The 15,133-nt window shown below is 36.8% G+C and overlaps 1 protein-coding gene across 4 annotated transcripts in view; it reads left to right on the forward strand.

Annotated features, from left to right (window-relative positions):
• Window positions 1–15,133, forward strand: part of frmpd4 (FERM and PDZ domain containing 4) — a 55,106-nt gene that overhangs the window by 972 nt on the left and 39,001 nt on the right. The window contains exon 1 of one of the 4 annotated variants that reach the window (XM_015386415.1): window positions 3,734–3,845. The exons of 2 other annotated variants lie outside the window; for them this stretch is intronic. In XM_015386415.1, the coding sequence (XP_015241901.1) occupies window positions 3,802–3,845 (44 nt within the window). In that variant the 5' untranslated portion in view covers window positions 3,734–3,801. Of the gene's footprint in view, window positions 1–3,733; window positions 3,846–10,405; window positions 10,780–15,133 lie in introns of those variants that run through there. One more of the 4 variants, XM_015386416.1, reaches the window with a different exon arrangement.

Here is a 15,133-nt window from a genome sequence, read left to right on the forward strand (position 1 = left end):
TATTGTTCTTTTTTATGTTATAAAAATACAAAACATAATAATGCTGTGCTGCAGATAAAAAAGAAAACATAAACTAGATAGTAAACGAACAAATAATTCTAAATAAAAATAAAGACAGGTTAAATAAGTGTGCACAGATTTTACATAATCTGGTGCTTCAAGCTTCAGCAATGGAAGACTAAAGTCTGTGATAGTTTATTATTCTTCTATGAATGAAAAAAAAACAATCACATTCTGTATTATAAGGCTGATAAATCTGATAATCCAGGACATCAGAAATAAGGCATGCTCCCACTGAGGTTATCAAAGATGCTTGGAGCTCAGCCTGCAGCAGTAGAGTACATTTGATGCAAGTGACAGCGTCAACTTGGTGACCTATAGCAGCTTTCCGTGGGCACATCGATTTTTCTCCCACATTACAGATAATTGCTGGATGTTGTGAATCCTATCCTCCCCAGGGCTGAAGGGAGGAGCTTCTTTAGTATGTTGACACAGGAGTGGCTATCTGATTTGTGGAATATGATATGCTGGGATTTCATTGACTGCCACTGACTTCTGTATACTTCCTGCCTTTTCTATACCGATGCTTAACAGCTTGTTTTTATGCCTGGGCTGTCAGGGGTTCGGTTGGCTGATATGTAATCGAGCAAATGAAAATTAACTTCTGGATCCCTTATTTAGCTTTTCAACTTGCTTAATTAATCATGAATAATTATGTACCAGGCAATATTTTGATGGCACGAATGATAATTATCTTGATTGGTATTTTAGACAAGAAGAGCAAACTAAAGCAGCGGAAGAAATGAGGTTGATAGCTTTTAATACATACCACTGCAGGCCTCAGTATGGACCAAGTCGTTGCTCTTATTAGATTAATATGCATTCTCCTGTTCTGCATGGAGCAAGTCTCATCATTTTATGCAAATGACTGGATCTAGTGTTTGTTCTGCTTCATAAAGTAATGAAAAATTCACTCCCTGTGCTGTAATGGTTTGAAAATGAGTCTTTTTCGGTTTGAGCCACAACTTTAGGCATTTTGTTTAATGTGCTCTGGACTGTACTTAACTAATTATTCAGAAATACAAAGCTTTTAACTTCATTCAATTCAATTCCATTTAAACCATATTTAGGCCCACACAAAAGTATTTATACCTTCTGAACTTTAACATATTTTGCCACATTAAATTTAATGTGAAAAACCAAACATAAAGTGTTGTTCAAAAATGGATGGAGCTATATGGTTTTATATTTATATATGCATGTATTTATCAGAGTAAATGCTCAAATAAAGTTGAGGCATGCATTTGTATCTTTAACCATTTTACTTTGATTCCCCTAAATATCGCCAGATGCCCTGTGTATAGCCCATCATTAGATTTACCAAGAAATTGGCATCAACTTAAAATGGACAAGTTGGCAAAAAAGTGTTTTAATAAGAGAAACAACAATGTGGTCAATCAAGAGAAGCTGAAAATCCCCACCTCAGGTGGGACCATCTATTGACAGGACAACTATTTGTTCAATAGGTGGAAAGATGTTGAAGAAGGGGCTCTAGTTAGATGAGAAAGAAAAATTGAACTTTTCTTGGCAACCAGCAAAAGGTATCTGAAGAGAGACTAAGAGGCACACCATCCTGATTACATCTCTCAACCAGTGAGGCATGGTAATGGCAGCATTATGCAGCATTAGCAGGGAGTGAGGCTGGTGGGGGAGAAAAAACAGATGGTGGTAAATACATGATATATACTATATATATATATCAGAGGCTGTGAAATATGTAAAGTGGGACAAAAGCTTAACCTTTCAGCTTTGCAACTTCCGACCCTAAGCTTAGTTTGGTTTAGAGGTGAAAAGGAGTTATTTGGAACAAAGTAATGTGTTTGACTGGGTCAAACACATTGCTGACCCAGTTATTATCCAGTCCAGACTCTAACTTGTAGATGCTTACCTTGTCCAATACTCAGTAAAATGAATGACTTTGAGCTGATTATAACATTGATTCTGAGTTGGTAAATCTGGCATTTAATTCTCATGTGTTGGGCCAGGGATACAAGAAAAAGTTGAGTTTAGGAGGCTCTCAGAGACTGGATCTGGAGACCATTGCAATAGAGGTACAAGAAAGAGAGATTTCCTGCAATAGATGGATGGATTACAGATTATTTATAATTTGTGTTGAACTGTCATATGATATCACAATAAAATATACTAATGTCTGTGATTACAGTGCAACCAAATGTAAAATAAAGATAAATAGGTATATTTACTTTTCCAAGGCACAGAAAGCCATACTGTAGCATATTTCAAGAAACACGCAGTATCTTAAATTGCTTAAAATGAGCCATCCACCCACACAGCGAGAAACACATTAAATCAACTCGGTATAGAAAGGCATCTTAAAATCAGGTCTGTTGTAGAGAGACAGCATAGCTAATGTGATTCTTAACTGCCAACACAGAGAATGGTTATTGCTTTCTGCACATCCTCTGTTCTCGCTTGGTTTTGGACCTGTGTGACACAGAAAAACAGGCCGCCAATGCAGTGTGCTTTGGCCCAGGGGCGAGCACCAGGTCAAATGATTGGATGGATTCATGTGCAGCATTTCGCTCACAGAACGGTTTGCTTTAACCTCACACTGCACTCCATGATGACCATATGGCCAAGCTTAGCAACTGGACAAAGAAGTGGAGAAGCTGCATGCTGTTGGCATGGTGCTCAAACCAGGTTGCTTTGCCAAATGTCTGGAAGCTGCATGCTGCATTCCCCTTATATTGCTAACTAAACTTTCACTTGTCATCTATTGCTTTGTGTACTTGGCTTGGGATGAGTTATGCAAGCGGCTCCATTTGCTTGCAGAGGCAGACACGTGCCTCACTTCATAACTAATGGAAGACTGTGAATGCCATTCATGCATGAGAGAATCAGCATGGTATAATCCAGTGTCAGCAAGCATGAAGTTAAAATAGAATAGCTGTGGGATAAAGTAAAAAGAGATATAAAAATGTGAATCACATGATTTCTATAGATAAAGGCAATCCATGAAATAGAAAAAATCATATTGACTACCTAATAACAATCTATCTGAAAATATGCTTAGAATAAGCTACCTGATGGCTACTGTGTAACATGGACCTAATTCTGTGGTTTATATAGGATTTAGTTTTGGCTCGGTTAGGGGTAACAGTTGGCAGGCAGACAGTGATAGAGTCTGGATTACGGCTGAAGCTTAATATCTAAGCTCTCATGGATGATAAAACACATGGCAAATTTTAAAAGGCTTTGTAAATTAGGGAAAAAATATATTATGTTTTATTTTTTGTGTGAAGTAATGTCGATATTACTTCGTTTAAGGCAGCAGTGAAATGTATTTGAAACCTCTCCTGAAAAATTATTCTGCAGGACAAAAACAAAGCAGCTAATTTTCATCAGAGGTTTATGCCCGCTTATTGAGGTAAAGCCAGCACAGCCATCCATTGAAGTCCAGCTGTTCCACATTGATCTCTCTGTGTGTTTTCTGATGCACTGGCCCGGAATGTGATGTTATTTCATTACCAAGGCAGGAGCGACAAGCTAGGTCTCCTCCCTCGGGGCACTGGCCACTCACTTGGACAGGGTCCGCTGAATGTAATAATAACTAGCCCAGTCAGATGCAGCTCAGTTGGTTATTGAGTCAAAATCAAGCTATGAGAATCTTTGTATTTGGAAGAAAAAACATGAGTACTTATCACTAAAGAACACTTAGAAGGTGTTGGCAAAAAATACGTAAAGAAGTTGCTCATCAAACTTGATTAGTCTGCATCAGCAATGGACCCAGATGACAACGATCTTGGCATTTTTACAGTCATTCTGTAAGTATACTGTTCTCTATTGAATTTTGGGCTCCCAATGGTATTAAATCAAATTATATATATATATATATATATATATATATATATATATATATATATATATATATATATATNTTAGTCTGCATCAGCAATGGACCCAGATGACAACGATCTTGGCATTTTTACAGTCATTCTGTAAGTATACTGTTCTCTATTGAATTTTGGGCTCCAAAAAAAATTAAATCAAATTATATATATATATATATATATATATATATATATATATATATATATATATATATATATATGTACGTGTGTGTGTGTGTGTGTGTGTGTGTGTATGTTTGTGGTATATCCTATTGTTTAATATACTAAGGCTACTGCTTCATGATGTTTGATCGTTAAAATAGGATTTTGAAATAGCTTTCTAATATTGTTTAAAATTCATATTTTTTGTCCACATCAAAACCCTTGAAAAAAAAAAAGTTATTATGATTTGGAATGTTAAACCCATGAGAACCTCCCACTAAATTTTGGGTTTGTATTTTAGAAATATTTACATATTTATGTCTGATCATCCTTACCTCTGGGAACAAGAAGATTAAATTAGAGGCAAAACATTTGTTTAATCTTATTTTATTGTTTGTGCTAAATAAACTGACAAAAGTATCTCATAATAGAAAGAGTATCACCTTCCGGTTGGTTGATATCATTTTAATGGAATGCTTCCTGAAGTCATCTATTTGTCTCTGACATCAGTCTGAAAAAGTTTTACCATAATTCTCAATTTCAGCTGTTGGATGATTCTTGCATAACAACTCAACTCTATCAACACCAAGGCTTTGATTTGACCCATTGTCACCCAGTCCTTGGTGAATATTACGCTGTAGGTAAATAATTTGGGTCATTGTCATATTGCAGAATCCTGTTGTCTCAATGGTGTTTTTGGACATGGACTTCCATTTTCTCAAGTGCCATATGGTTGAATTTATGGTATTGAACTCTTCTGTTAGCTGGCTAGGCCAAGATGTGATGAAGCATGTCAGAAACAAAACACTTTCACTCTTGTACATTATAGTTGCTATTAAACTATTTTTATAACAATGCTGTATTTGTTTTGTGGCAAACTTGCCTTTTGTTCTGGTGGCCAGATAATTTGTTTTAGACTCAGTAAGCCTAACAAAGAATATGATTATTTCAGAAATCCTGGTCTCTGTTTTTGTTGTCTCGCCCTCTTTGGCAACCTTCACTTTGGCCGTGGCACTTTTCTTGGAGCAAAGGCATCCTCTTTGTACTCTATCCATGAAATCAGTATTTGGGTAATCTATGTGATTATGGAGGTAAACTCTTTAGATGTCTTTTGAAAAATATATTAGGTACCATTCTTGGATAGCCAGACTACCTGAACTGTCCTGAACTTGGCACTTTGCACAGCAGAACAACATATCAAAATAGAATGGAAAAATAAGCTAAACGTTTTAAGTTTTTTCTGGGGGATTTGCAGAAATTGCATTTTTTAATGGTTGGTGTGGTTTAAAAAAAATGTAAGTATTCAGCATTCAATAAAACTATTCCTTACGTGCATGGCTTGGTCATGTAGTTCATATTCTGATAATTTTTAGTAAGGAATAAAAATGCTCGAAAAGTAGATTGCATTCAATGATTCATTGATATTGATCATGTGTCATTGCAACTTATTATTATGGGACTTGTCCTCTGCATTTACTCCATCCCTTAAAGGAGCAGTGGTCTACCAGAGAGCAGCTCTGGGGAAACTCTTTGAATAAAGGTCTGGATTTGGGAGCCAGAATTGCAATCTGTGGGGTTCCAGCTTGTGAACTTGCAACTTTTTCAGGATACTAGAGGCTTGCTGTAATTACAGTTATATTTCTTCACGTGCAAGATAAAGTTCATGCTGTTGTTTTGATGACTAAAATTAACCACAACTGATACTTGATGATATAAAATCAATACTGAAGAGCTGTTCTTCTTCTCCTATAAGTGTGTAGTCTTCCAGACACAACCACCTAATGTTTAAATAGCAGCCATCAATCAGGTTTTCAGTAGGTGTTCAGTAATTGAACTAATAGATAGATTTCATCACTCATTTTCCAACTATGACGCAGGAGTCTCATTAGTATTGAACTGCAGATTCACTGCCAACTCGATATCTCTATTATTAGATTGTGACAATACTGTATTTTGGAAATATAGACAAGCACTCCTTTAATCCACTTCTCTTAAGACAAGGCAGAAATGTTTGGACCAATAGGACAAAATTCTTATCATGCTGACAGTATGTACATTAAAAATACAGAGAACCCAGTGATATTGCTATTTACAAGGACAAAAGTAAAAAAACAAAAAACAAAAGAAAAACTGGTGTTTGGCCATGTGAATGACAGGGCCTTAGGCAGTACTACTTTGGTGACAGTTCTGGTTCTGTGGTTCAAATGGCACTGCTGGCTTAAAATAACTTTTGCGAACTATTACCATAGGAAAAATGGGGACTCAGAACTTCTGTTTATTTCATTCAGTAAAATGAACCGAGGGAGCAGTTACTGTTCTAGTGTTTAACATTATTTTCTAATCATGAGCAATGCTGTTTAAGCTAAAAAGGAGAAATACAGTATTGTATTGTTGTCAATATTATACGCCTTGGATTATAGAGGTGAACAGAAGTCACCATTTGGCAAGAATTAATTTGCAGGTGTTTTAAATTCTCTCCATGCATGCACTGTTCTCTCACTACCCTAGTTTCCTAGTTTTCTTCAACATTACACCATCTGCCTCCTCCATCAAATCCTTTCAGTGTAAAAAAAAGGTTTTATTCCAGAATTTGCCTTCATCTTCCCATGATCTCATGATGTTTCCTCCTGATAATGGTGGAGAAAAATGTTTTTAAAGCATGGTCCAATGCCTCTCCTCTGGGATGTGTTCAGGGTGATGTGCAGTTTCAGATTTCCATCACACACAGTGCTAAATTTGAGCCTTAGTCAACAAAAACACCTGCTTCCACATGTATACTGTGTCAGCTATACTGTTTGTGGCAATTGGCAAATGCGACTAACAGGCACGTTCGTACTTCTTTGGGATTTTTTAGCTAAACTACACTTTTCCATTATCAAATGATGAACTGAACAATGCCTGGCTTGTCTGGAGTGTTCCTTGCTCTCCAGCAAACTGAGGCATCTGCAGATAAAGATTGAGTTATAACAAGATTTATGATATTAAATAATTAGTTAAGTTCTGATGGTAATTAGTTGGTAATTGGTTATTAAAGGTCATTATCAAGTAAATTAAAAACATGGACCATTTTCTTGGCTAGTGCTTTGTTTTGACTTGTCAAATAAAATCTCTAGCACAAACAATGAAGTCTGTTGTGCATAATGGGGAATCTCAGTCAGGTATGAGGCTATATAGGTTGATTAGATAAATAAGTGTAGCAAATATGAGCTCTAAATAAACACTATTGGCATGTTTAATGATTCTTGGATCATTCAAACACAGAGTTGCCAGAGTGTTGACCATCATGTGCTCGTTACAAGGTTTTCTCACTTCGCCGGTAATGAGTTGCTGGCTCCTACTAATGCAGTGAGCATTATCAGCAGGTGTGCTAAAACTTGAATTCAAATTCGTAATCTGTTCAAAGCATAGCGTAACTCAGCCAGGTAACACTTGACTTATTATGCCAATTAGTCACGCCATTACTTATATAAAAATTCATCCCTAAATGCAGTTTAAATACCTGAATAAATGAGACACAGCCTTTGAATAATTAGTGTCACAGTGAGACGTTGGGATAGGTTTGTTGACAGTTTCATAGAGGGTTAGGGTTCATATATATATATATATATATATATGTATGTATATATATTTGTGTGATGTAATCTCAGCATAAACTCTCTGTTTGGTGAAGGCATATTTTTTTTTTTATAACATTTTGTAAGCTTTGAAAGTTGTTTACATGCATTATCTGAAAAGGGAAGGAGTATAGCCTGGGTCAAACCTAATACTCTTTATGAACCTGTACACTCTATTACCTCTGAAAGGCATGGCGAAAACCGTACAATGATATAGGGAATATTTTTCTTTGCAGAAAACCAGAAAATAATCAGTTGAAGTGAAGATTAATGGACCAAAACACTGGGCAAGAAAATCTAAAAGAGAGGCTGTAAGAAACTGCAACTGGTTAGTCTTCAAGAGAGACAGCAAAGATAAACATATAGCCAGAACTACAAAGCATGATATATCGTATTCAAAAGTATTTTCATTTCTAAAAATGGCTGATACTAACCTAAATTTTAGATAAAGTAACCAGTAAGACACATCTAGACAGATGTTTCTCCACGTGTGCAATGTTCATAGATAGCATGTTATTTCTTTTGACTTATACTTATTACTTTGTATTAAACTGTTACATAAAAGTTTCCAAAAAAGATTTGGTTGTAACATGACAAAATCGAAATAAAAAGAGATTCCACTAATTATGCAAGGTGCAAAACATTTGAAAAAAAAAATAGCTTTGCATTTTTAATCATTTCAATTTTGCTCTGATGCTCTTTAGCAGCCCTTTGCCAACCGTTACTATGCGCCAAGAGTTTAGCATGTTCTCATTATCTTTTGAGGCAAGCAATGTAATCCAAAAGCAGTGCTTGCAAAATTTAAGCTCTGCTGAGTTTAAAAAGCCTAATGTCCCAGAATATCTGAAATCAGCTGTTTTAAAAGGAACTCATAAAAAAAATGAGATCAGCAGGGCAGAAGGGTTTTATCGGTCAAAGCTTCAGCCATAGTCGCCTTAGATCACGCTTCTGTCTGACCCTAATATCCTCTGCCACTCATGCTGGCCTCTGGGTCACAGTCCAGAACAGGCAAACCATCCAAAATACGCTGAGTCTCTCAATCCTGCTGCCACCGGACACTGTGCTTTGCACCCGAAGCAGATCATTGAACATGTTTTTCCACTTTTCATAGAATCCTTCACGTATTCGGTTCATTCTTAGAATTCATGCTGCATTTTTCCTTCAAGGCACACATAATCTGTTGTGATTGGTTTGAGAATTTTACTTACATAATGTCTTTAACAGTTTTTTTCTAAATAATGGTATCATATACTGTATTCAGTCTTTTAACAAATACAGGCTTGACTCTGATTGGAAGTGACAACCGTCTTTATTCTGTGGATCACTCTCAGCAAAGGCACATTGACTCACTCTACAGATTCTTATATGTTCTGGCATGTTAGCATAAAGTGAACGCTAACCACCTCTATAAGCTTTTACTGTTTATGCAGAAAATGTCCCTAAAATAGATATTTTTCGTTCTTTGTGCCATGGGGTAATATTTTGACTGATTGTGCTTTTACTTACCAGGCTTCCAAATGAGATTCAATTGAAATGTAAAGACTGTGAGACCATTTTGATTTTAGATTATAATACAAGCCCCTTTGTGGCAATTTGCTCAAATCAAACAAGTCATCTGGCATTTAGAGGAAATACCTTTAAAGAACGTGTTTGCTGTCATGTTGTCTGACACAGTTTTGCTCCAATCAGTATTCACAAAGAAGATACTCAACTGCTTTGAAACACTCCTTTTCTCTGAACTGTTGTAGATGCATAAAAATAAAAAAAATAAACCTCCAAGGATCAAATATTAGGTTAATTTGCTCTATGTTTTTTCCAGAAAGAGGAGAGTGATTTCTTTCTTTTTCTTTTTATTTATGAGCGATGACTCCTACTAGCTGGGGTTGTAAAGCTATAGTGATTTTTCATCTAATGATGGAACTGATCTTTGCTGTTCTCTCAGTTATTGTTTCATTTCCAAAACATTAGGATTTGCACAGGACGTGATATTAGACAGTTATTAAACTGGGGAGGTACATGCTTCGAGTTCTCTGATTGATTTACAGAACTGTTTTACAACATCTCATGTGGAATTTTTTTTAAAAACAAATTTTGACTAATAACATATAAGATGCAAACATTTTTTTTTGAACTTTTTGATGTCAGATTATTTTATTAGATATTGGTTCCAGTGGTAAATCTTCTAAATCGTCTAGTTTTTTGTTTTTTTTAGCATCACCTCTGTTGTGTGTCAAATGGGTTTGGAGGCTCCTTGTGATCACTGAGTGAGCTAATGCTGCTGAACTGCATCGAAAGGTCATAACAAATCCGCCTGTACAGTAGAAGCAGTGTGATGTGCAGCTGTGAGGCAGAGACCTCAGCTGGGGAGGTGGGGGGGGACACACATTAGGTCCTTAAAATGCAACAGCTGCTCTTGTGGCTCTTATGTTGTTTTGTTAGCATGTTTCTATGTGTCATCTCATCCATCTGGCTCTTTTCTCAAATGCTCTCTCTTTAAACACGGAATGCCTGATATATGATCCAAACATGTTTTTGGGGAAGGGGATTCCTGGACTCCTTATTTGCAAATAATGTGCCCTCTGTAGATACAGGAGGATAACAAGCTCTCACATTCCTGTTTCTCTCCCCTCCACTTTCATCTCCCACCAACATCGCCAACCCCCTCCCTTTCTAGTCATTGGGGCTATCTCTGTCTCCCTCCAAAGCTGTTGTTACGGTGCGGCTCCTGCACATCATTCCACTGCGATGGAAATTAAATGAAGGTGGCTTAGCACAGCTAACAGAGACATGCTTTGAAGGATGTAACCGGGGGAAGCTGCGCTGCCAGATCCTTTTCCATGGGCTGTGGATTTGTACTGCTGAGGCGAGGACACAGCAATCACTCAGCCATGCAGAGGCTCAGAGAGAACGACTAATCTCTACACCTGACTTGTGGATGCCTTACTTTTTTTCACTGAAATATTAATGGGCAAATAAAAAAACAATGCATTACAATGGTGCCGAAGTGAAGTTCATATTGGATGTGTAGGTTGATTGCAGTCAGCAGCACATATGGATGTGTTCAGCTTTGTCAAGATGCCAAAGCTTTCAGGGTGAGTTCGACTCTCATTCACTAAGCGGACTGTAAATATGCCTTTGCATTTACTGGAAATTTGGCGTGTTTATTCGTTTCAAGGCACTGCTTCAAAGACTCACATGGGATTCACATGTTGAGCTGTTGCCTTGAAAATGCTGAGTTAATGATCTAGCAACTTGTGCAGTCATGTATGATGTGAAATGAATGAGAAAGCGAGGTGGATGGTAGTGGGGGTGGATGATGCTAAAAGCTAGGGTGATTCATTTGTCTATTAAACTGTTGGAATCCAAGTTCATACATTTCTAATGCAGCAAGTCATTATTGTTTTCTCCTTAAGTACTCAGGATTATTACACATTTTGTCATGCTATTATTTCATACTTTTCCAAAAACTAAATTCCCAAAGTTCTCTGGCATTTTTATGCTAATATCTAAGATATGACTTAAAATGGATGGATGGATGGATGGATGGATGGATGGATGGATGGATGGATGGATGGAAATTCTAGATATAGGAATAGAAATAGAAATATAGTCTGGAAATACAACTTTCTTCCCATATTCTGTATTCCTTTTCCATGTGAATTCAGATCAGGAAATTATTTAGATCAAATTCCAGACTTTTTCAGGGATATTGATGCTTTGTAGTGCCATAAAAATATATAGATTAAAGAATTTGAGAAGAATACCTGACTGCAATGGTTTGAGATTATGGAGTTATTCAGTTATGTCACATGGGTAATGATGAAGCAAATAAAATTGTAATTACTTAAAGTATTCCACCCCCTAATAACTTTGCATGATAAACTGAAGGTCATCAGAGGACCTATAAGTATAGTAAACACTGGATATGTGTCATGTACTGTATTACTTTGTTGTTGTTGTTTTAATTTTGTTTTTTATTGCTTTTTAAGACAGGACATACATTTGTAAATATCTCTAATGACCACACTTTCTTTTCTTTTTCTTTTTTTAACCGTGTTTTATTCATTAAATGTGTTTTATTTAGTATATTTGGTGTACGTAAACTTGAAACAAAAAAACAAAAGAAGAAAAACTGGTGCATGCATTGTGAGGGAGGACGACTCACCTTGTAAGCCCATGGGTCTGGCAATGGTCAATAATCCTGCCTGAGGATTAGCCTCCATTAGAAACATCACAGACCACTGGTGGAGAGAATAGCTGATCATAAACACAAGATGCTGAATGTGACACATACGTTATGTGTGAAAGGAATGGGCATTAGCAACAGAACCTCACATATGAGTCATCAACACACTGCATTTGCTTTCTTGAGGCCAAGAATATGCAAATAGAAAATAATATTGTTGGACAAAGTTCATAACTGGCCCTTTTTTCTGAAATTAGATTATCACAGAAATATAAACATACCATGAAGAAATAACAATGCTGTCTCACTCCATGACGATATGCCTTACGTGGTTCCCAGTGGACCATCAACGTCACTAAATCCTGTCATATTTGATAATGCCATGCGCTGATATTTCTGATCATGACCTAGCTCTGCAGCATTTGCACTTTTCAATGTTATGTTTTGTTTTTTTCCCCTTTGAGCAGCCAGCCAACATTCAACACGCCACCCTGTAAGCTGGCTTGGCTAAACATTTAAACCTGCCTTTCTCTTCTTACCCCCTTTTAACTCACAGAAACATCTATGTTTTCAGAAATAAAAGCATGCATTTACATTCATTTGATACAAAGTGGTTAAGTCTAGATGGATTTGAGCTGCTTAGTTTGAGCTGCTTAGTTGGACAACTTGGGTATAGCTCTTTTACTCCTTTGATTCTCTGCGAGCACTGGAAATGGTGCAGTAGCAACATCAGCACTGATGAGGTTATGAGCAAGAGTCTAACAAATTTACGTATTTATTATCAAGTACCCCTCCGTTGCTATGCTTATTAAATGAATGAGTGAATAGTAACTTCTTCATCATATGGAAAAACAGTGATTTTTATTGTAATAATTTATCCTCCTCAAGCTTTTTTATGTTTCCTGAGTGAAGCTTTGTTTTTATTACCTAATACTCGTAGCTACTTGACAAGCTACTGGTCAGGGAGCAAGCTGGGAGTGAGTAAGCATGGAATATGTAGTGCATAGAAACTGAGACTGCAAAGCATCACCAGCACTGCTGATTTGATATTTTAAATTAAACATTTTTTTTTACAACTGCACATTGATTTCTTGAAGAGAAATAGAGGAATGATAGAGGAATGGGTTGTGGGGCAGAATGTTTCAGTAGAGAGATCCCTCTCCTTTGACACCTGCTCTAGCTCTTCTGGGGAAAGCCCAAGGCTCTCCTAGGCCATATGACAGACACGCCCTCCATTATGGCATGGCCCATCCCAAGCCCCCTCCCTCCTGAAGACATTACCCAGCCACCCTGCTCGCTTGTATCCTGGAACCTTTTTTTAGTTGTGCCCAAAAAATTTTTTTTTAGTTGTGCCCAAAATTTCCTGAACATAGCCGAGGGTATACATAGAATCAATGGTAAATTGGTGCTCTTGCTCTATGCCAAGATAATTTAAACTCCTCGGCAGGAAAGTTAAGACAGGTTTATTTGTATAGCACACGTCACCATAAAGACAATTTAATGTGCTTTACATGAATTAAAGAGCAAATAGAAGAAAAGGAAAATCAGGATAAAGTAAATATTAAAACACAATAAAGGGAGGTAGCTAAAAAAAAGTTCACCTTCCCCAGAATAAGTTATCATTGCAAACTATTTTACATCTGACAAGGCTTGCAAGGCAACAGCAATGCACTGTGCAGAGCAGCCAGAAGCAAGCACCTACAGCGTCACAACCACTATCTCCATCCCACTTCTCTCTCACCTATCTACTGCCACTGCACACAGATGTCTTGTCTTGTCTTTAATGCCATAGCAGACAGGAAAATGTAGGCATATGTCATGAGAAATGTTGGAAAAGGGACGTTCGACTATGAAAGTTGAATTGTGTGTGTAGACTCCATGCACTCAAGTATGTGGGGGCTCCTTCAGGCTTTTTTCCCCCCATTATCTGCTTGCTTTATTAGTTTTTCTGGTTAGTGTTTAATTAACTTAGATATTTACAAATTCAACATTAGCCTAAATCTGGTGTTAACAGGATTTGGTCAATTATATTTGGTTAGCTGCATAATGTCGCCACATTAACATGGAATGACCGAATTAATCAATCCAATGTTTCTCTCAGCGCATTAATTAACTGTTTTTCATGGGAACACATTTTAGAAATACTTTGTCCAACATCAAAGAGTGCATTTAATAGCTTTAAAAAACCTGTGGGGCCTTTGTCTTCTTTGTTGGCTCATCATTAAACTATAGCTGTTACTTTTTTTGAAAGCTTATGGGTGTCTGTGTTGCTGTGGTTTATATCAAAATCCCTCATGGCATCCAAGCGTCTCATCACCCTACATCACCTAACTATAGAATCTCCTTATTTAACCAGCTCGGTAATGAAACAAACACCTAATTGGCCATGTTTTTTTTTCTGAAACTATCTATGAATAGTTTAATAGGGAAAAAAAAAACAATAGATGACTTGAACTTAACATGACTGCAATAGGATGAATGTTTGCCTTAACCAGGGCTGTTTTCTCACATTTATTGAGTGCAAAAAAAAAATCACAAATAAAATGTCAGCATGTTATAATCAACATCATCATTACATTAGATGGGACTAGTCACATCAACTGTACTATAATTTGTACAGAAGACTTCAGTGCTGTGAATGGATTTTCACCTGAGTAACCTAGGTAAATGATTAGAGTAGTTATCCCCTCACAGCCTGGACACTAATAGTAGAATAAACTGGAGGGTGAGTGGGACTGAGAACACCCTGAGGGTGAGGAAGGAGATGGGGTGGAGTTTGGGAAAAGTTTGCTGGGTTGCAGGAGGTAAGCTGAGCCATAAGCTAAAGGGGATCTTCAAAGATGATTACTGACTATTGTTTGTTGAATGTAAGTGAGAATCAAATTATTTAAAAGACAGTTTTCATATTATACCGAATTCGTCACCTAAAAACATCTGTGGTCCCTTTCCAATGAAATTGTTTGCCTCTCTGTAGGCTCTGCTTCCTAAGTAATATTATCTAATCCATTGTTCAGCATGTTTACATACACAAAGAAAACATATATTTCTACACAGGAAATTATTGGTTTGAACTGATTACCTTCCATGCCCATCTGAAAACAGGAAGAAATATATATTTATACTTTATTTATATATTATAAACTCTCTCCTCCAAAAAGTTCTTTGGGAGGAGAGGTTTAGAGATGGCTCTGGATCAGATACAGATGCCAACTGGCTGAGGTGAGGTTTCAAGCATAAATTTTGCTCTGTCTTTTATCTTT

The sequence above is a fragment of the Cyprinodon variegatus genome, unplaced genomic scaffold (assembly GCF_000732505.1).
Source record: "Cyprinodon variegatus isolate N-32 unplaced genomic scaffold, C_variegatus-1.0 Scaffold368, whole genome shotgun sequence".
Taxonomy (NCBI): domain Eukaryota; kingdom Metazoa; phylum Chordata; class Actinopteri; order Cyprinodontiformes; family Cyprinodontidae; genus Cyprinodon; species Cyprinodon variegatus.